The sequence below is a fragment of the Ictalurus furcatus genome, chromosome 17 (genome assembly GCF_023375685.1).
Source record: "Ictalurus furcatus strain D&B chromosome 17, Billie_1.0, whole genome shotgun sequence".
Classification (NCBI taxonomy): Eukaryota; Metazoa; Chordata; class Actinopteri; order Siluriformes; family Ictaluridae; genus Ictalurus; species Ictalurus furcatus.
Window position 1 is genome coordinate 23331215 of NC_071271.1, and position 20240 is coordinate 23351454.

At 38.8% G+C, this 20240-nt stretch overlaps 2 protein-coding genes and 1 long non-coding RNA gene across 7 annotated transcripts in view; 1 reads left to right on the forward strand and 2 right to left on the reverse strand.

The window, feature by feature from the left end:
• Positions 1 to 3278: 3278 nt before the first annotated feature.
• Positions 3279 to 7552, reverse strand: serpinh1b (serpin peptidase inhibitor, clade H (heat shock protein 47), member 1b). Of its 3 annotated transcripts, XM_053647549.1 has the most exons (6): positions 7287 to 7552; positions 6323 to 6366; positions 5194 to 5807; positions 5007 to 5105; positions 4648 to 4880; positions 3279 to 4257 (listed from the first exon to the last, which is right to left on the reverse strand). In XM_053647549.1, exons 3-6 carry the CDS (start codon positions 5774 to 5776, stop codon positions 3955 to 3957), a joined length of 1218 nt encoding a protein of 405 aa, XP_053503524.1. In that variant the 5' UTR covers positions 5777 to 5807; positions 6323 to 6366; positions 7287 to 7552; the 3' UTR covers positions 3279 to 3954. The 3 variants fall into 3 exon arrangements, with proteins under 3 accessions (XP_053503524.1, XP_053503523.1, XP_053503525.1); XM_053647548.1 differs by lacking the exon at positions 6323 to 6366; XM_053647550.1 differs by lacking the exons at positions 6323 to 6366; positions 7287 to 7552 and adding an exon at positions 6096 to 6263.
• Positions 7553 to 10547: 2995 nt separating this feature from the next.
• On the reverse strand, positions 10548 to 13850 carry LOC128621452 (uncharacterized). Of its 2 annotated transcripts, XR_008388279.1 has the most exons (4): positions 13169 to 13850; positions 11843 to 11931; positions 11555 to 11625; positions 10548 to 11397 (listed from the first exon to the last, which is right to left on the reverse strand). It is a non-coding gene; the product is annotated as an uncharacterized LOC128621452 (long non-coding RNA). The 2 variants fall into 2 exon arrangements; XR_008388278.1 differs by lacking the exon at positions 11843 to 11931.
• A 1064-nt stretch (positions 13851 to 14914) lies between these two features.
• gdpd5b (glycerophosphodiester phosphodiesterase domain containing 5b) overlaps positions 14915 to 20240 on the forward strand; it is a 62594-nt gene continuing 57268 nt past the window's right edge. For both annotated transcript variants that reach the window (XR_008388318.1, XM_053647770.1), the window contains exon 1: positions 14915 to 15445. The gene's annotated coding sequence lies outside the window, so the exon portion shown is untranslated. The remainder of the gene's footprint in view (positions 15446 to 20240) is intronic.

Consider the following 20240-nt stretch of genomic DNA (forward strand, 5'->3'; position numbering starts at 1 on the left):
GTTTCCCCCCTAAAGTAAATCATGATGACTGGGTAATCAAATTGGCCAAATTTTTAGCCAATATCTTTACCTAGGGATTTAATTCTCTTATTGATATATTGAGTTAAACCTTTTTAAGGGCATTATGGAGTAATGGTTTAATAAGCAAGAGTCGTGTTCAAAACAAAAAAAAAAAACCCAAAACCATATCGCTAGAAAGCAGAACCCATTATGTAAAAAAAAAAAAAACATGGCTTTCCATAGAACAAGGATGAGCAAATGAAACACCCTGAACAACAGATGGTTGGGTTTTTAAATCCAGATGCACATGAGGCAAGATCTTAACATTGTAATTCATTTGTTCTGTTCATTCTGTCTGAATGTTTTCTATGTAATCCCATTATCCAACACTACATTTATACTTATTCATATATATTTATAAAATAAAGCTGTTTTAGTTGCTTGGCCTATTAAATCTTATATATATATATACTTAAATATATAAAGCTCATGACAGAGCCACCTGATGTACAGTATAACTGCATTATACTAGTCATTACGTATTAATCAGTCTTTTAATATTCTGGCTATGGATGGAAAGAAGTCAAGGAAAACAGAAGATAAAGGTGGATAAAAGGTGTTTGAATGGCAGATCGTGACATTTTGGGGTTGGCACTTTAACACTGATCACAAGGCACTTTTTGGATTGAATGGAAGAACCCTGGTTTATTAGGGTGAGCCAGGAACTGTGGTGCCATTCAGCCCATTTTTCAACATTGAATCTAAGAAAATGTGCACAAAATTGTGGTTAACTAGCAATGTACAGTGTACGCGTCCAAGATATATTACAAAATATTGCATGATATTGACTATTCATTGAGTTGCAAGGTTGTTGTTACTAGATTATTCTACTGAAAAACCTCACTCGGTGTATATCTCATTTTATTAGGTATAATGATCTACTAATGAATAAACTGACAGCTAACTGAATATTACAATACATTTGATTTATGTTTATGTTTAGGACAACATGTTACAATATAGTCCATTTGATTAGTGGTAAATTCATAACAAATGCTGGAACTACTACACTCAAATTACAATGGGTTTTTTTTTTTTTTTTAATGAATTTTGTATTGATTTTAATAGACCAGCTGTAACATTTAACCAAGAAGAACATCATATAGTTACCTGATTACTAAAATGTTTACATGTAAAATGCTGTAAAGGCAGAGAGAGGCTTTATCTTTCATTTAGGAAAGTTTACAGGCTACTGCACTCATGTGGATGAGTCTGGTATCACAACTTTTCCATGAAATTAACAAACAACAAAAAAAAATGTAATTACAAACAGTGAGGACGTCCTGAACCACAAGTCTAAGTTCTGTGTCTTTATTGCTACTTAACATCCCATGATTTTGTCTTCTTAACATTATGTCATATTCAATGTTATTTTATTAATTTGACTTAGTATCTATCTCATTGGCGCCCTGTCCAGGGTGTACCCTGCCTTGTGCCCGATGCTCCCTGGGATAGGCTCCAGGTTCCCCCGTGACCCTGAAGGAAGGATAAGCGGTATAGAAAATGGATGGATGGATAAATGGATGGATGGACTTATTATCTCATTGTTTCAGAGAGTGTGTTGTTGTTGTTGTTCAAACTGATATGTTAAGTAATAACTTAATTGCTTAATTTTAAGATATCGCACCAATATTTCGAGTAAAAATCTCATTTTTAAACGCATTTCAATGTTATTTAGAATAATGTTGAAATATATATATATATATATATATATATATATATATATATATATATATATATATATATGTGTGTGTGTGTGTGTGTGTGTGTGTGTGTGTGTGTGTTGAATATATTATTTTAAATAATTTGATCCAAATATGTAATGTTCGTAGCACACCACCAGGTGGCACCGTCTTCAACAATGCTGCTGATGTCATGTATATCACACATTCTTCTGCATGTCACAACTTTTTAGGCTTCAAAATCTGATCGCATTTTGTCCTTGTGTTTGGTAACAATTTACGTACATTTCCAGTCATTGTATTAGTATGTAGTATTACCTTGTTGTTGTTGTTGTTGTTGTTATGGAAGCACAGTCTTGTTAAACTTGCCCACCAGCAGGACCCTGAACTCCAGTTTCTAGTCTAATTCCTGTGTTGTAGAACTCACTCACTGGCTTATTTATTTCTGCCTCCAAATGAAAATGTGTGCTGGTTCATGGCCCACATGCTAGCATAGACTTTGGGAAAACCTGCATCTTGGTCTGGTGGAGAAGTGAGAGATAAGCATTGTCACCCCCAGGCACAAGATAACAGCCCATTGTCTGAATGCACATTCCAGCCATGAGAGGAATGTGAGCCATCTTAGATAGGGATCAGCGTGAAATGCTTATAGGAGACCATTTTAAGTGCTTGTGTCCTATACCATATGTCTGATACCTTTAAGGTACTGATTCTGGCTCCCTTACTCAGCCTTTATAGTAGAAATTTCTTTTATACTTTAGAATTTAAGACATCCAGAGTTGTGAAATTTTATCGCTGCGTGCTTGATTCCCTTTTGTGTATCAAGAACTTATCATGGTGAAGGGCTACTTCTGTGCATCTCAAGGCTATACATTGGGTGGGAACTTAACTCTTCCATTAGGGTAACACTTGGTGAATAGATCTGAAGGGAGAGATCAGAAGTGTTCCCGGGCCAGATTACGGTTACCAGGACAACCCCTGGAACCAGGCCTGGTGAGGTGTCCGCAGGCGAGCAACTGGTGATCAGGCCACCCACATAATCTGGTCAGGCTCAGCCCAAAACTGGTGACATGGAGCCATCTTGAGGCCTTGAAAGATGAAGGGTAGGAGTCAGGTACAATGGCAGACAGGAGGCAGGCATGTAATGGACAGCCTTAAAATAGGCTAGACCCTTGGAATCGCAACTGAAAATGTGGAATTGGAATTTTGAATTCTTCCTTACAATTTTTACTAGCACCCCGATATCTCTGAGAACAATCGATAGTCACCAAACAGGAAGTAGTTTAGATAGATGTGATATCACAATGACACAAATGATGTCTGCATAGTGGGATCCCACAAGGGATTGAAACAGATATTATATTTATTTATGTTTGGCACAGATACTATGTTTGATGACATATCCTCATATGTGTTTTTTTTTTTTCTTCATATTTGCTGATATAATTTGGATATATGTGCATGAGGATGTATGTGAAAGACTTATTATAAGCCATGAAGCATAAAGACAATTATTTTACTTATCGTTTATTTAAAAAAAAAAAAAAAAAAAAAAAAAAAAGCACAACACGGCGTTTGTACAGTAAGCATGATTTGGAAAATAATACAACAATTGACCTCATCTGTCATGCTTACAAAGGACATCAGTGCAGAAGGCAAGGCAGTGAAATCGAATGACTGGTTTGGATTGTGGTGGAGTATGTGACAGACATGAGCTTTCGAAGAACATTTATGTAAAAATCTTTTTTTTTTCTTTAAACATTAAAGATAAGTCAAAGAACCCACATAGTTGTCACATAAACTGAGGAGATTAGAAGAAGAAAAAAAAACCTTCGGTCACAGTTATAAATACCACAATCACACAGGCTGACATACATGCTAACATACTTAATATAAGTATAGCGTCTACCCTGATGGACGATTTAATAATTAAATACGGCGCATGGCCCAGTTGATGTCAAACCTGTGGATAAACTGATTATCTAATCTCTCAAGTGGAATTCTTTTGCCATTTTTTGAGTTATCGTAGAGGTTTGGTTCCGTTCTGAAGTGTACTTGGGAAAATTTGGAATTACAAACAACCTGCAGGATTGTGTTCATGAGGTAACCGTCATACTATAAAAAAAAATGAAAAATAATAATTAAAAAAAAAACACGTTATACAAATAATCGATTGAAAAACAAAAAAGCTACACTTATCAGCAAATTCAAACTACAATTCATCTCTCATTTTGTCACCCTTTGGTCTAACCAGTCTACCGATGTAGAGGATGGAGTTGGTCTGGTTGTCCTTGACCAGGAAGATAAATGGATGGTCAGCATAGAACAACTTGGGGTTCCTGAGCTTTTCTGTGCCAAAGATGCTGGTGTCAAATGGGTTACCCTCTGTGTCCCATTCCCAAGCAGATGCATGGAACACGTTAGAAAGGTAGAGATCTTTCTTGCCAGAGATGTTGGACAGATCAGCCTTGGACTTGTCCACCGCCTCTGTGAGACCAATTTCTCCCAGGTGTTTCTTTGAAAAGAAAAAAAAAAAGCAAAGAGAAATTACAATGAATATTATGTACAGTAATGACTTTACTTTCATTCATTTATTTCCTGTAAGCACTTTATGGTGGTCAGGGTTGCGGTGGATCTGGAGCCTGTCCCAGGAACATTCAGCATAAAGGACAGGAATACACCCTGAATATGGAACACCAGTTCATTGCAAGTCACCATTCAAACACTCATTTAGACCTACCAGCTGGGAGAACCCAGAGAACTCCACAGAGACGGTAACCCGAGCACACGTTTGAACCAGGGACCCCAAAGCCATGAGGTGGCAATGCTACCTATTGCACCGCCATGCCAGTCAATGACTTCCCATGTATATCTAATTAGATTAAAATGTTCAGGACATGCCTACCTGGAGATCATGGCTAACTTCCATGCTGACTTTAGGCAGAGAAACAGCCACTGCAGTTTCCTGTAACTTGCTCATCCAGGTGTTCAGCTGATCCTTTGTCAGAAGCTTCTCCAGCCTCTCCAGGGGCTCCACGTGGTAGGGCATGATGAAAATCACACTGGATTTCTTGTGGGCCAAAGGCATGTTGAGCACAAAAAGCTTGTTGTCTTTGTCCTCATAGAAACCATAAAGACCTGTGAAGATGCAAATGTTAGTGTCAGATAATTTCTTGTAGACATGAAGGTGACCTCTCAAGATTCCTTATTCCTCATCTAAAGGACTGCAATATTGCATTCGGTTTAAATAATTGTTGATCTCACCTGTCCGATGCATCATTTGGACAGATACGGTGAAGGAACGGGACACAAGGAACCCACGGTTGTCAACCATCTTATGGTGGAACTTCTCATCCCAGTGAGCTGTGGAAGCACAAATGAATTTAGAAACTGGAGCAGTGTATTGTATTTTATCATATACGGCATGCCCAAGCTTTACGTGTCCACTTACGTTTGAAGAACATGGCGTTGATGATCATGGCACCGTCTGTATTCTTCACATCCTTGGTGACTTCTGGCAGCTTGCCGTCGGTGGACTTGGCAGCCCACTCATTGATGGAGTTGATTGCGCTTCTCTTGTCACGGAAGTTGATCTTTGAGTGATCGTACTTGTAGTGCTTCTTGCTGCTCTTCACAAAGTCATCAGCGAAGCTGACGGAACTGGGGCCATACAGCTTGTTGTTGATCTTCCAGGTGACGTTGCGGGCCACGGGGTCACTGACCTCGCTCAGGAGCTCAGAAAGTCCCGTATGCAGATGCTCATCTTTCAGTGCATCAGCCTTTAGGACACTCTTGACCTGTGAGGCAGTGGAGGACTTTCCACCAAGGGCAACCAAGCCCAGAGAGGATGCGACCACCACAGGGGAGATCAGGATGTTGTCCAAGTCCTTCTCTTTGGCCAAGGTATGGTACAGGTTGAAAGCGAGGTGGCTGCTAGTGTCGGCCAGGGATGTCGCATGGCTGCTGAGTTTCTTTACCTCAGCTGAGGAGGCCATGGCCAAAAGGCACAGAGTAACGAGGTTGGTCACCCACATTCTTGCTTTGTGTTTGGGCAGGTTTGGGAAGCTGGGGGAATAGAAAGTACAAAAGAGTATTAGTACCTGATATTTGTAGTGAAAAATATATATATATATATAATAATTATTTTGAGTACGTATGTGTGTTATTTGCCTGTATTTCTGTTCTGTCTCAGTTTGTTATAAGCTCCATCTCTATTTGTGTTTTTTTTTTTACAAGAACATTTTGTTCTAAAATTGGGTTGCCTTTGTAACTAGGGCATCTGTGTTACATAAGGGAGCAGCAACAGTCCAAACAGGAATGCAAATGTAAGTCTTTTGGTATTTAACAGGTCACCTTTTCGGGTCAGGAAACTGTGTCAAATCATTCTAGCAGACTTAGGAATGCTAATTTCTTTTGAAGTCTTCCGTAGTTTGACCCAGCATGCTGCATTAAAAGAAACACAAACACTGCCTGAGGCTGAAGACAGCCTTTTTTTTTTTTTTTTTTTTTCCTTTTTCATTTCCATAGCTCTTAATGTTTTTGTATGTTGCTTTTTTTCTTTCTTTCATCAACTGGAATACCTTGAAAGGTTTTCATAGTGTTGTCAAAGTTTTCGATTTTCATTCTGAAAGACAAGAGGTGCATTTTGGTAATCTACAGAACAAAAAGGTGCACAAATATTGTTGATTCAGCAGAACAGGCTAAATCAAAAAGATATCAGTTATTTCTGATGTTTTTTTTTTTCTTTGAGTAGTTCTGAAAACTTTTTCTCCATGCAAACTTATAATGCCAACTTGGCACTTCATGCACACACAGAAAAGGACACGTAGACCTCTCCTATTGGCTAGAGAGTCTCAGAAAGAAAAAAAAAACCTTCTGACCAATCAGAGATGCCATAGTGGAACAGTAATAGGATTCCAGAGGAAGTGCTGTGATTTTAGAGGCAACACAGAACCACTCCCTATTGGTGTCCTTAAATCTGACTGAAATCTTAACACAAATCATACAGCTTTAGAGTTTTAACACAGATTAGTATTTTTTTTTAATAAATTAATAAATAAATATGCAAAATGTTTTAAAATCACAGGACAAATTTTATAATGAATTTATTGCAAAGTTGTCTAGTCTGATTTTTATCCTTTCTAGTCATTTTATCCTTAAAACAAGTTCTCTCTGTTTTCAGGATTCACAAGGATTCAAATGTTCCAATTTATTACCCCTTTTATAAGCACTTTTTTTTTCTCTCACCTATTAAGAGAAACAAAATGGTTCCTGTCCCACTTAGCATCGGAAAAAAAAAAAAAAAAAAAAAAACTCAGCATAATCAAAATGTTCAGTAAAAGCAATTAAAAGTTTGCTTCTGCAACTCTTTTATCTGCTATGCATTATTCACAGATTTAGTGTTACTGGAGAAAAATCCCCAAACTCTGATCTTGAATGCATAAGCATTTAAAGCGAGCAAAAGCAAAGCCTTTTTTTTTATTTATTTTTTTTTTTTTTTGGTAAATTCAGCACAAACATATAGTACAGATTCTAAAGTCTTACCTTGTAAAGCTGCTCTGATGCTCTGATCTTCTTATCTCGTGCTGACGTGCTGCAAACTAACGGTTTCAAGAGGTCTATATACTGCTGGGAAGAAAGTTCTGGAAGTTTGTGTAGGAATATTCAAATGAGGACGTCTGGATTTTCTCTGGGAAGCTGAGACAGAGACCTCCCACTGGATCGAGTGACCAGAGGTTCGGAAGTGAGCTCGCCTCTGCGAGGTCCTAAAGCCTTTCCCAAATGTCTAGACTTTCTGTAGAATTTGAAGGATTTAGATCTGAATCAGCAAGACGATAGAATATACGGTATCTCAAAATATCGAATGCACCATGACATATTGAGTACTGTACTGAACTGAAGTGGCAGTCTGAGTGGTTTTTTTTTTGGGGGGGGGGACATAGCACCAATAGGGTCACTAAAGTCATGCTGGGAAAAATATTGTGGTGAAAATATCATCTGCATATTCTTGAGAATATTTGGGTTTCTTATGTAATTCTGGAGGCCTGTTACTGCATGCTCGGGCTCGCAACCCCACCCCCGAGTGCAGACTGCCACGTCTTCTGGCCGCCTGCAGGCTCCAACATCCAGTGGGTGGGGGTGTACCAAAAACAGCTGCCTTTTCATTTTTAGACATATTCTTAGCTTTATAGTGATACACTTGGTGCTTCCCAGCACTTCTAATTCATCTTGAATGTTCCAGACTTTGGTGTACTATGGTGGTTCAGCCGGATGTTTTATTTTAAGCAGCTTAAATACAGGAAGGCTCCACAGGAAGTCGTATGTTCAAATCATTCGATTTTTTCCTCTCGCTCCACGGAATACGTCTTGGATGCGGTATAGTCGTGTGAAATAGTTTGTGCACCCTTAAGAGAATATGGAGATGCCAAAGTCGTTTATTGGAGCAAGACTTATTTAGTTGATTAGCTTTCAGAAATGGGAGAAGATGTAAAAGAATGATAAAGTAGTGAAGGCTCGGATGTTAATAGTGAAGTTCTCTTTCGTATCTTCTCAGTTGTAATATACAACTTATTCCTCTTCACATATATGTTCTACTGTAACTGTATGATCATATCTGGAGAAGCTCAAGGTCCTAATTTGGATTGTCGTTTCACAATCCAAATTGTTGTCTTGTTTCCACTTAGTTACATTGGGTTTGGTATATTTTATACTTATTGTACTTGTTTTATTCTGTTTTGAGTCATATTTTGTGCCTTATAATCGCATGCTATGTGTTAGCAATTTATCTGAGCCTTGCCACAAGCATATCTGTACAGTCGTTTATACAATATGTCGTGGAATTGTAAAACAGCAATACTTTTTTTTTCCATTCTGACACTATAATGAGATCTGCTATCTATTTAAATTGCGGATTTAAATCCGCAATTTAAATTTAAATCCTGCTGTAAGATGACCAACTTCCCTTTCTGTTGACTTCTCTTGACGGAGCCTTACACAAACATATTTGACCAAGCACACGTTTTGCGAATCACAACCCCCCTGTATGAAAAGCCCCAGCAGTGCACAGCCTCCACCAAGGTGTAAATCCTTCTGTCCATGCAGGCGTTAAACACTGAAATTCCTCAACCAGCCTATAACGATGCTACACAGGTGAGCCCACGGTTTCCACAAAGCAATGGGGGAGAGTGAGTGTAAGTCACTGAGTGATAACGTGGGAGGTCAGAGAAAATTCTGGAAACACACGTGGAGTAAGACAGTAAGAAACTTCTCCCAAGGTTTCATCAGTTAAACCACACCTACTGCTGAACATACAGCCTGAGGGAAAGAGTAAAAATACCTGACTGTGCAAAAGGTTCAGCACAGCTGATGGCTTTCTTTCTTTCTTTCTTTCTTTCTTGAATTCCCTAGAATCTCAATTTAACGGTCTTTATTTATTTATTTATTTATTTCCGTCATCCTTTTTTATGCACTTTCTTTCTTTCTTTCTTTCTTTCTTTATTTATTTATTTCTTGAATTCCCTAGAATCTCAATGTAACGGTCTTTATTTATTTATTTATTTATTTCCGTCATCCTTCTTTATGCACTTTCTTTCTTTCTTTCTTTCTTTCTTTCTTTATTTCTTGAATTCCCTAGAATCTCAATGTAACGGTCTTTCTTTCTTTCTTTCTTTCTTTCTTTCTTTATTACCGTTATCCTTCTTAGTGCACTTTCTTTCTTTCTTTCTTTCTTTCTTTCTTACCGTCATCCTTCTTTATGCACTTTCTTTCTTTCTTTCTTTCTTTCTTTCTTTCTTGAATTCCCTAGAATCTCAGTGTAACGGTCTTTCCTTCTTTCTTTCTTTCTTTCTTTCTTTATTACCATCATCCTTCTTTATGCACTTTCTTTCTTTCTTTCTTTCTTTCTTGAATTCCCTAGAATCTCAGTGTAACGGTCTTTCTTTCTTTATTTATTTATTTATTTATTACCGTCATCCTTCTTTATGCACTTTCTTTCTTTCTTTCTTTCTTTCTTGAATTCCGTAGAATCTCAATGTGATAGTATTTCTTTCTTTCTTTCTTTCTTTCTTTCTTTGTTTATTTATTACCGTCATCCTTCTTTATGCACTTTCTTTCCTTCTTTCTTTCTTTCTGTCTTCTTTCTTTCTTAAATTCTCTAGCATCTCAATATATCATCATCATCATCATCATCATCATTATTATTATTATTATTATTATTATTATTATTATTTAAATTATTTCTTAAAATCTTTCTTAAATTCCCTTTAATGTCCTCATTCTTGTCTGTGGTGCTCTGTTCAAGTCGGGCCGTCACAGTTGCTCTCCTGTAAACCAACCAGTGTGTGTGTGTGTGTGTGTGTGTGTGTGTGTATGGTTGTGTACGTGTGTGCATGTGTGTGTGTGTGTGTGTGTGTCTGTGTGTATGTGTGCTTTTTAAACACTCACAGCATTGCTACTGCTCGCTAAACAACATTTCATTCCAGCTAAGGTCTGTTCTGCAAGTGCTTTTGTAAAACAGCACTAAACTGATTCAGTGGCGTATCACACCCGCATTAAATCTGTGTCCGTGTTTAAAAGAAGCCTGTTCGTGTGTGTTCATAAAGTGTATAGATTATAGGACAAAGAGTTCTTTCAGTTTATACTGTAGGGGGAGTTGCGAGCATAGAGGGGCTGCACACATCACAGCATGATGTAAAGCATGAGCAATGTTATGCTGGTGAATATGCTGATGTAACATTCTGCTGAATTACAGGTTTTTGGAAATGGCATGAAAAAAAATCACTTGCTTTCTATAATGAAAAGCGAGGACGCTGTAAATTCCTGAAATGTAGTTTTTACAAAAAGCGTATTTTATTCATTTTACAGAATAAGTAAGTGTTCTTACAATACTTCCAGACGGAGTAATATAATGAGCTCTGTGTAATGAAGTAAAGATAACTGAAACTAGCCACACTCTAAATAAAATGTTAATTAAGAACACCCTCCTAGTTTTATTAGTATGGTTGGGGACGACGACGACATCATGTGTAATGTGTACATGCTATTACTACAGCTACACTGGTGGAGTTAGATGTTTTGACCAAACAGTTTGTGTTAATTAAATAATAAAATATGTTGTGGTGTTCTGTTATAGAAAAATAATCAATGACAGGGTGCTGTGATGAAGGTGAGTTAGTATTACCATCCTGAACGTTGATTATTTAGCCAATGATCACTTTTTTATTCGTTAAATAACAATGTCATAATTTAATCCATTTGTAAAGGTTCCTGTTATGTGCGTCAAAACCACCTCTGGTGTTTATTACCAAAAATCTCTATTCTGGTTTCATCTGACCAGAGAACCCGATCCCATTTGAAGGTCCAGTAGTGTCTGGCACACTGAAGACGCTCGAGTTTGTTTTTGGATGAGAGTAGAGGCTTTTTCCTTGAAACCCTTCCAAACAACTTGTGGTGATGTAGGTGACTTCGGATTGTAGTTTTGGAGACGTTCTGACCCCAAGACGTAACTAACTTCTGCAATTCTCCAGCTGTGATCCTTGGAGATTTTTTGTCCACTCGAACCATCCTCTTCACAGTGCGTTGAGACGATATAGACACACGTCCAATTCCAGGTTGATTCATAACATTTCCAGTTGACGGGAACTTCTTAATTATTGCCCTGATGGTGGAAATGGGCATTTTCAATGCTTGTACTATTTACTTATAGACACTTCCCATTGTGTGAAGCTCAACAACCTTTTGCTGCACATCACAGCTATATTCCTTAGTATAACCCATTGTTATGAATGACTAAGGGAATTTGGCCTATGTGTTACCTCATATTTGTACGCCTGTGAAACAGGAAGTCAGGGTTGAACAATTTCCTGTTCCTAGTCACCCGGATGTACTAAAAAAAAAAAAAAAAAAAGAAGAGTAAAATAATAATGGGAATATACTTCAAATATATTTTTCTCATATGAATTCCGGGGGTGCCAATAATTGTTGCACACCTATATATATATATATATATATATATATATATATATATATATATATATATATATATATATATATATATAGTGGAGTGCACTGTCCTCTAGTGGTGGGAGCCAAATTTACTCAACTGGTGATGGAAAGGTTTTTTCATTATTTGAATCCTCACTAGATGGCAACATTGGACCACAGATTGGTGAGACATCCCCCAGCCCTGTCTCTGGACACAGAGCATGAGCAAAGAGTTTATACAAATGAATTTCTTATTGTCACACTGACATAGTGGTTCCTTTTTCATAACGTGTGGCCACGAATTAACATATTGAGCCCATGAAGTAAGCTTTTTGACATTTTTTTTTTCATAGCCAAGAAGTACATAACTCGTATCAACGACTGCATTTTAAAACAAGTGACAGAGAAATCAAGAGAATGAGATCAATGCGTCTACAGGAACCTCAGCAAGGAGATGTCTTTAGGCACACTTACTGCATTCACAGGCGTCGCGACATGGATATACCATTAGCTCACGTCACCTTAAGCAAATTCTCTAAACCAGTAGAATTTTTTTGCCCATTCCTAACAAATAGTCTGATTTCCTACAGCATATTAAGTTTAAGGCTTAGGTTTCACAATTCGTAGCCACGACTCATAACCACAACATAATAATTAGTGGCCATGAGATACTTATGGCCTAGTTTGTGGCTTTGAAATATTAACTCCTGGCCTCAATGTATTACCTTGTGGCTTCAATATATTAACTTGTAGCCTCAATATAATCATTTGTGGCCTTAGTTTATTTTAAAAAAAAAAAAAAAAAAACTTCTCCTCAGTGGCTCCTTATCACTCAACCTATACAGTGGGATGAAATACGATGGCTCAAGAACCAGTGCCCCATATCCCTGTACATCATACGGTACAAATATTAAAAAACAAGAGTGCTGTACAAAGCTACGTTTTATACAGATACAAGCGACAGAACTGAGTAACTACACAGTGCATGTTAACTACACAGAACATCATCACTGTTTATGCATTAATGATTTTTACCTCCCAGGTTACTGACGGATAAGATACGTGGGATATTATTTAGTCGGCCCTATCCAGAATGGGCCAAGCCTATATTTTCATTTCTAGAAAGTGAATGTGGGCCTTAGACTGAACTCTGTTGTGAGGTATGGTAAAATATATATAATACTTCACATCTATTCTATGTATGTATCTGTTCTGGGGAAAAAAAGTCATGTTTACAAAACATTCTTTATGCCATTACTTTCTTCTGTAGGCACAAAGCTCAGGAGCTCTCATAGGATATGAACGTTTTTCTGAATTTTCATGAATACTTGAATCATAAACAATGATTTCTGGATAAATTCATTCGTACCCAGTTTGGTTAATCAGGCCCACTGTTATCTTCTGAATGTCATATAACCATGTGGCAAGCAATGTTGTTTCCTCACCTCTGTAATCACGAATACTCCACCCCCATGTCCTGCTGTTTCCCCCCGCTGTTCCTAATTATCCAGAAGGGAAGTACACAGTTGACAGAACAGCTGGGCTCTGATAAGTGCGCACTGTAGTGGAGAGTAGGGGTCCTCTTTTTCACAGCAAGACCTGAAATGTCACACGACATGTGGTGATAATGGTGATACAGGCCTTCAGTGTGTGAAATTTCTTGTTAGTAACACAATATAATACATGGGACCAAATGTCCAGTGGGTAGAGCTGGACCTCCTATAACCCTGATCCTCACCTCTAACGATAAGACTCTTGACAACACGGAACACCACACTTATCAACAACTCACTAATCCAGCCTGAAACATACTGACTTGTCTCCACCCCTTAAGCTTTTCTTTCAACTCCGCCCATGTAGGAGGAACTGGATCAGGTCTGACTCCACCCCCTGGACTTGGTCTCAGTGATACTTGGTCTTTTCCCTGCCCTATCATTGATTCAGGTTCCCCGATTTGATCCTGAGCTCGGCATGGGATTCCTTCGGGTTCTCCAGTTACCTCCCACCTCTCAAAAACATTGAGGTAGGTGGATTGGTGACTCTAAATTGGACTGAGGTGTGAATGAGTGTGTGGATGTGTGTGTGTGTGTGTGTGTGTGTGTGTGTGTGTGTGTGTGCGTGCGTGTGTGTGTGGGGGTGTGTGTGTACATGGTACCATCTTTTCCTGGGATAAACTCCAGATGCACCACCACTCTGACCAGGATAAAGTGGTCACTGAAGTTGAACAAATGAACAAATGTTATTATTATTATTATTATTATTATTGTTGTTGTTGTTGTTGTTGTAACATCAACAACAACAACAACAACAACAACAACAACAACAACAATAATAATAATAATAGTTCTGCCCGTGCTTTATGAGTTTCCTCCGGGTACTCCGGTTTCCTCCCTCAGTCCAAAGACATGCGTTGTTGGTTGATTGACATTTCCAAATTGTCTGTAGTGTGTGAATGGGTGTGTGAGTGTGTGCAATTGTGCCCTGCAGTGGGATGGCACCAGTCCAGGATGTCCTCCGCCTTGTGCCCCGAGTCCCCTGGGATAGGCTCCAGGCTTCCCACGGCCTATGTAGGATAAGCGGTATGGATGGATGGACTACTACTACTACTGGCGGCTGTGGCTCAGGTGGTAGAGTGGGTTGTCCACTAATCATAGGGTTGGTGGTTCGATTCCCGGTCCACATGACTCCACATGCCGAAGTGTCCTTGGGCAAGACACTGAACCCCAAGTTGCTCCTGATGGCAAGTTAATGCCTTGCATGACAGCTCTGCTACCATTGGTGTGTGTGTGTGTGTGTGTGTGTGTGTGAATGAGACACGGTATAAAGCGCTTTGGATAAAAGCGCTATATAAGTGCAGACCATTTACCATTTACTATGACTACTACTTCTACTAGTAATACTACTACTAATAATAATACAATTCAAAATCACCTTTTAGTTTAGTTTTTAAATATTACATTTAAGCAACAAATACAGATCAGAGTGATGCATTCATTTAATAAATAAATAAATAAACCCTCAAACATACATGAAACACCTATGATTGAAAATATGTTATTTATTTATTTTTAAAAAGAAGAATAAATAAATTCATTTTTAAAAACGTCATAACCTAAACAAACAAAAAATATACTCTGAGCAGACTGCGAAAGTTTTTAAAGCTGTGAGTGTGTGTGTGTGTGTGTGTGTGTGTAAAAATTTCGTTTCTTTCATCAAAACTTTACAATTCGTTGGATTAAAATCCCGTCCAGAGCTTTAAAGCTTTCCTGACGCTCCGTCACCAGAGAGCACAATTGGACAACAAAATCCCAAACCCCGCCCATTCATGACTCAACAAGGATACCGATTGGTCAGCACCATCTTAATCCCGACCCATTTAACCGAAGCCCCGCCCATTACCTACTACTCGTCGGTCACCATGGATGATGAAAAGCTCCAGTCCTAACACAACACGCTGACAGCGCACGAGCGCAGCGGAGCTGGATCTGCAGGCGCAAATAAAACAAGCTCGCTGGACTATTTACCCCGGGTTCTTTAATGGTTTTCTGACCCCTCTTTTATAGTTTGTTAGGATTTAGAGAGCGCTTGTGTAGCTTATATTTTGTGCTGGAAAGGTGTGCGTGTGTGTGTGAGTGTGAGAGTGTGAGAGTGTGAGGAGGAAACGCACAGCGCAGACGCTTCACCTGGCTGGAGAGCTTACAGCAGAGGAGTGGAAGGGAAAGGTGAGGACATCAGGCATACTTTTATGCTTTATTGGACGTATAATATAAAATAAAATCAAATAAAACATGCTTGTTTAATGCTGCATGATGAGAAACTGAACTCTCTTAAACGCTCCAGTTAACTCTCAGAGATGTCTGCTCTTTAAAATGATCATCATCATGCTCATTATTATTATTATTATTATTATTATTATTATTATTATTATTATTATTATTACCCAGTTCATATAGAGGAGATTTTATGACTGATCCTGCTGTGTCACTTTTCCTGAGCACACCGGAAACCTCCCAAATCACCCCATCATCCTACCCCCTTAAATACCTTCACTATAGGATATGAAGTAGGACTTCAGAAAGCCATTCTGCATACACAGACTACCTGAAGGGAAACACCACCGGGAAGCCCGTGAAACATGTTTATATTGAAATATTTCTGATCTGTTTAGTGGATCTGGTGCCGATTTGTTGGTTGGTGCGGTATCTTAGTTTAAGTCAGGGTTCTTTGTTAACTCTTCGAAACAAAAGAGCAAGAGCGTCTTTCCTCGTCCATCGTTTTCCAACAACTTTCCACTTCGTTTCAGTGAGAAATCCAACGAAGTGGCAGCAGTGTTGGTGCAAACATCGTCCCAGAATGCATTGCAGCTACAGGACACAGCTGAGCCGAGTTAGGGCGGAGACACGGGTCAGCTACAGTAGTTGGTGATCTACGAGATGATGAGTGTGACAGTGTTCATGTTGGCATTAGCATGAACGTTGATGCTTTTGAAAGTTTAAAGCTGTTTGAGTAGAGCGTACAGATGAGGAAGGACTAAAGCGCCGCTGCATCACCGTCTTTATGTAGAAATGAAGCAAGGGGGAAATCCCACTGCACCGCTATCTGCCAATCTTGATTTGAATATTGATACACAAGTCATTGAGGGTGGATTTTTTGTTATTTTCTCTTGAAGACTCGGAGTTGCTACTTTATTAACTGCACCTACATTGTAGCTACACTCATTAGCAGGTACACTACTGCTGGTGTATAGTTACTGACTGGGGATGATTTAGTGCTATGTATTTGTTTACCTGCTCCTCTGTCCCAAACATTAATGGAGATGGACCACCATACAACCACCACACACACACCATACAAACAACATATCAGTGACTAGGGGAAAAGGTTCAGTCTGGAAGCGTTATGGTTTCGTTCATTGAGGAAACCCTTAAAGATTCCATGTAGAACCTTGCAATAGTACATTTTCCTATAAGACTTGCAAAAAGTGGTGTTATTTTAGGGGGTTAACAAAAGTCTCCGAACCTACAATTAGACCACCTTCACGCCAACACACTCTTTGGAAGGTGTGTCAGAGAAAAAAGCCTTTTCAATCATCTACCCACAAACATAATCACCTGGTGTTCAGTTTCTACCGGAATCTTTGCATGGCATCATGGACTCCATGAAGTACCAAGAGATTTTAAATGAAAATCTGCCTACCTCTGCCAAGAGGTTACAACTCGGTCATGTTTGGAGCTTCCAGAAAGACAGTGATCCTACATTGAAATTCAAACAAAAATGGTTAAATGACCACAGAATCAAGCTTTTGACATGTTCATCCCAATCGCTGGACCTAAACCTAAGTGGTGTGAGCTGAAGGAGAGTGCACAAGAGATGTCCCTGGAGGATGTGGAGAGATTTCATACTGAGGCGTGGTCTCAGATTGCTTGCTCTGTATCATGCATTACAGAAGACTAACTGCTCGTATGTTTGTAAAGGGAGGAAGCACAAAGTACTAAATGCACAGATAATAACTGTGACGTGTTTTTGTTAAAAATATATATATTCTTTGATTATTTTTTTTTTAATGTCTTCGAAACAAATTTAGTTAAAGCAAACGTTTTGGGCAAAAAAACACCGAATGGACATTGTGAATGTTCTGCAACCCCAAGGCTTGGTATTTTGCTTTTCCGTTGGTTCTCAGTAACTGCTTGAGCTTATTTTCAAGTTTGTTTTCTTCAGTTCTGTTGCTCCACTGAGTCAAAGCCTCTTAATATTGTTGAGGAATTAGCGGGAGTAGATGGACAGAGAAAATTGTCCATTTTTATTGCTTTATATGGGGTCACAACCGCTAGATTCGATTTCTCTCACATTTTCAGTGTGATATTAAGCTGATTAAGCACTCATCTATACCAAAGTTGGCAATAATTCAGAAGCTGACCGTGTATATTGTGTGTGTGTAATATATATATATATATATATATATATATATATATATATATATATATATATATATATATATATAGATATAGATAGATAGATAGATAGATATACAGATATATATATATATAATAAAAATGGTCAGTAATGGTAGCTACAAGGTATTGTCATTCAGGATTTAGCCATAGTGATGTACCTTGACCATTAGGTTTCATATAATCGGTCCCTCCAGGATCTTGTGATTTTGCGATTGCAGAAACGAGCTAGAAACTAATCAGTATTCAGAGGAGCTGGCAATGTTTCAAAATGACTGCAGATTTGGGCCAAGTCACATCGTGCGACGTCATCACGATGCACATTCAGCCAAAGCCCTCTTCGATTCACGTGCGTAATGCTAAAAGGTCTCATTTACCAACATACATCACTGCGAAAGACAATTTCATGCAACTGCTATTTCGCCAGTTCAAGTAGAAGAACTGTACGGATTGTGTAATGATGCTGTAATTGGTTAAATGCAGATTACACATGGGGACATAGTGTAGCTCCAAATTGGCTTTTAGGACAGTGTCTTTACAGCTCTATCTTCTTATGAAGGGTTAAACGGTGTCTGGATTGTGTCGAGTGTGTATTATTGTGAAAGGCATGTACAGCCTTTGACCGGATAGATCTCCATGTGACCTTTTGCTCAGAGAGGCGTAGGATCATTATTCTCTTCACAAAATCCAACCTTTCTTTTTTTTTTTTTTTTTTGTGTGTGGGGAGGGGGGAGAAAGTCCTACTTTCTCCGTACATACCAGATGCCTTTTAACTCTTATTACACCTGTTGAATTCTGGATTCTGATTGGTCAGTATTCACCAAGTAGTTTCCTATAACAGCGGCTCGTACGGTAGCACGGCTGCGAATCGCAGGTTTATATTAACGCGCTTGTTGGTTACTATACTAACAACCTACGCAGGGACGTAAAAGTTTTCTGTGAGGTGTAAACTTTTTATTTCGCATTTTTTGGAAGGAGTCTCCAGTGTCAGCGCAGGAAAGTCTTCAGGAGTCAAAGGAGGTTGATTTCCAAATTAGCCCAATTATCTATTGGAATAGATCATTGCAGATTTAATATTGAGCAAAATAAGCTTAATCAGCCCTCGTCTTTTCCGCCTATAAAAATAATCGGTGTTCATCGTGAAGTAAACTGCGAGTCTTTATTATCTGTGTGGAATCTGTTATTACTATCAGTCCTGTGAGAGTCCATATTTGCCCACTGTTAAAGAAGACACACCCACACACACACACACACACACACCACTAGTTACATGCTTGTCCATTTGTATCAAAGATCGCCCTCATATCATCATTAGACTGAAAAACGTAGGGGACGGTTTTTTTTGGTGCTTTGTACAATTGACCGTCTCAGATGATTGGATCAGGATGGATTTTCTTCACGAATTGGCTAAAATTCCCCAGAGGTACAACATCTTACAGTAGTGTTGGAGTTTAAAGCTCTGAGCGCAGGAAAAAGAAAAAAAAAAAAATACAATTAACTTGCTGTATTTCAATATCTTTATTTAACTGTTTATTTAGTTTTTTAGCTTTTATGTCTGTTAGATCTGCAAAAAATGTAACCGTCAAATATCCAGAGGTATTACTTGTCAAATTTGATCAATTGTCTTAAATGTGGCTTGTGATTGGGAGGGGCTTTAACAGATATCATTTTCTTCTGCGACGTGCGAGCCCATTAAAATGTGTCCGGTCACAAAACTCGCCTGTTTATCGGAGGCTGAAAAACTGCTTCACGTTGCTAATATTGAACATTTCTTGTTTTTCCTGGAAGGTCACATGACGACGCTGAGCTTGGGAAGGCTGTGAGGAGACTTTACGGTCAATAGGAATCGAATGTCACAGCCGTAACGATGAAAAATCTCAAAACCAACCAAATTAGGATTTTTTTTTTTTTTTGGTGTACTAAATCTCAGAAACATTGATGTGACTAGATGAACGAAGGGTCCTAAATATATATTCTTTAATTTAACGAATTAAGAAAACAGTAAACATTAGTACTATTTCCCCGTCCTTGAAACCTTTACGAGGTGTATTTTGGACAAGTGTGTTCCATGTCTCCTGCTGAGTAGAAGCTGGTCCAGATGGCTACCTGTCGTCTTGCTCCTTCTGACAGATGGCCCTGCTTTGCTGTTTGCTCAGGAAGCTCTGAAAGTACCAGAAAGAGTTAACGATTTAATTGTTATTCTCGTCCAGAATGTTTCTCCAGTGTCTGCATGCCACACATAACTTCCTCAGCTTCAGGCTTTCCAGGCAGTCGTATCGGCACTCATCATATGCTTAAGAGCTGAACCTGAATTACGAGCTCTTTCCCAGGCAGCCAGGTTTCTCCCGCTGCCCATTGTTCTGAGGCTTTTTCACACCGACACCCAGACGAGGCAGTGAGTTCAGTTTGGGTTCAGGTTGTGAGCTGGCTGCAGATGTAAGAGTTAGTGCAGTGGTCTGTTATTTGAGGAGAAACAGCCAAGTACAGATATGTAAGCATATTCTAGCGCAATTATTGCGGAAGTGAAATCCGAATTCTCAGCTGAAACCGAAATTCGGCGAACAAT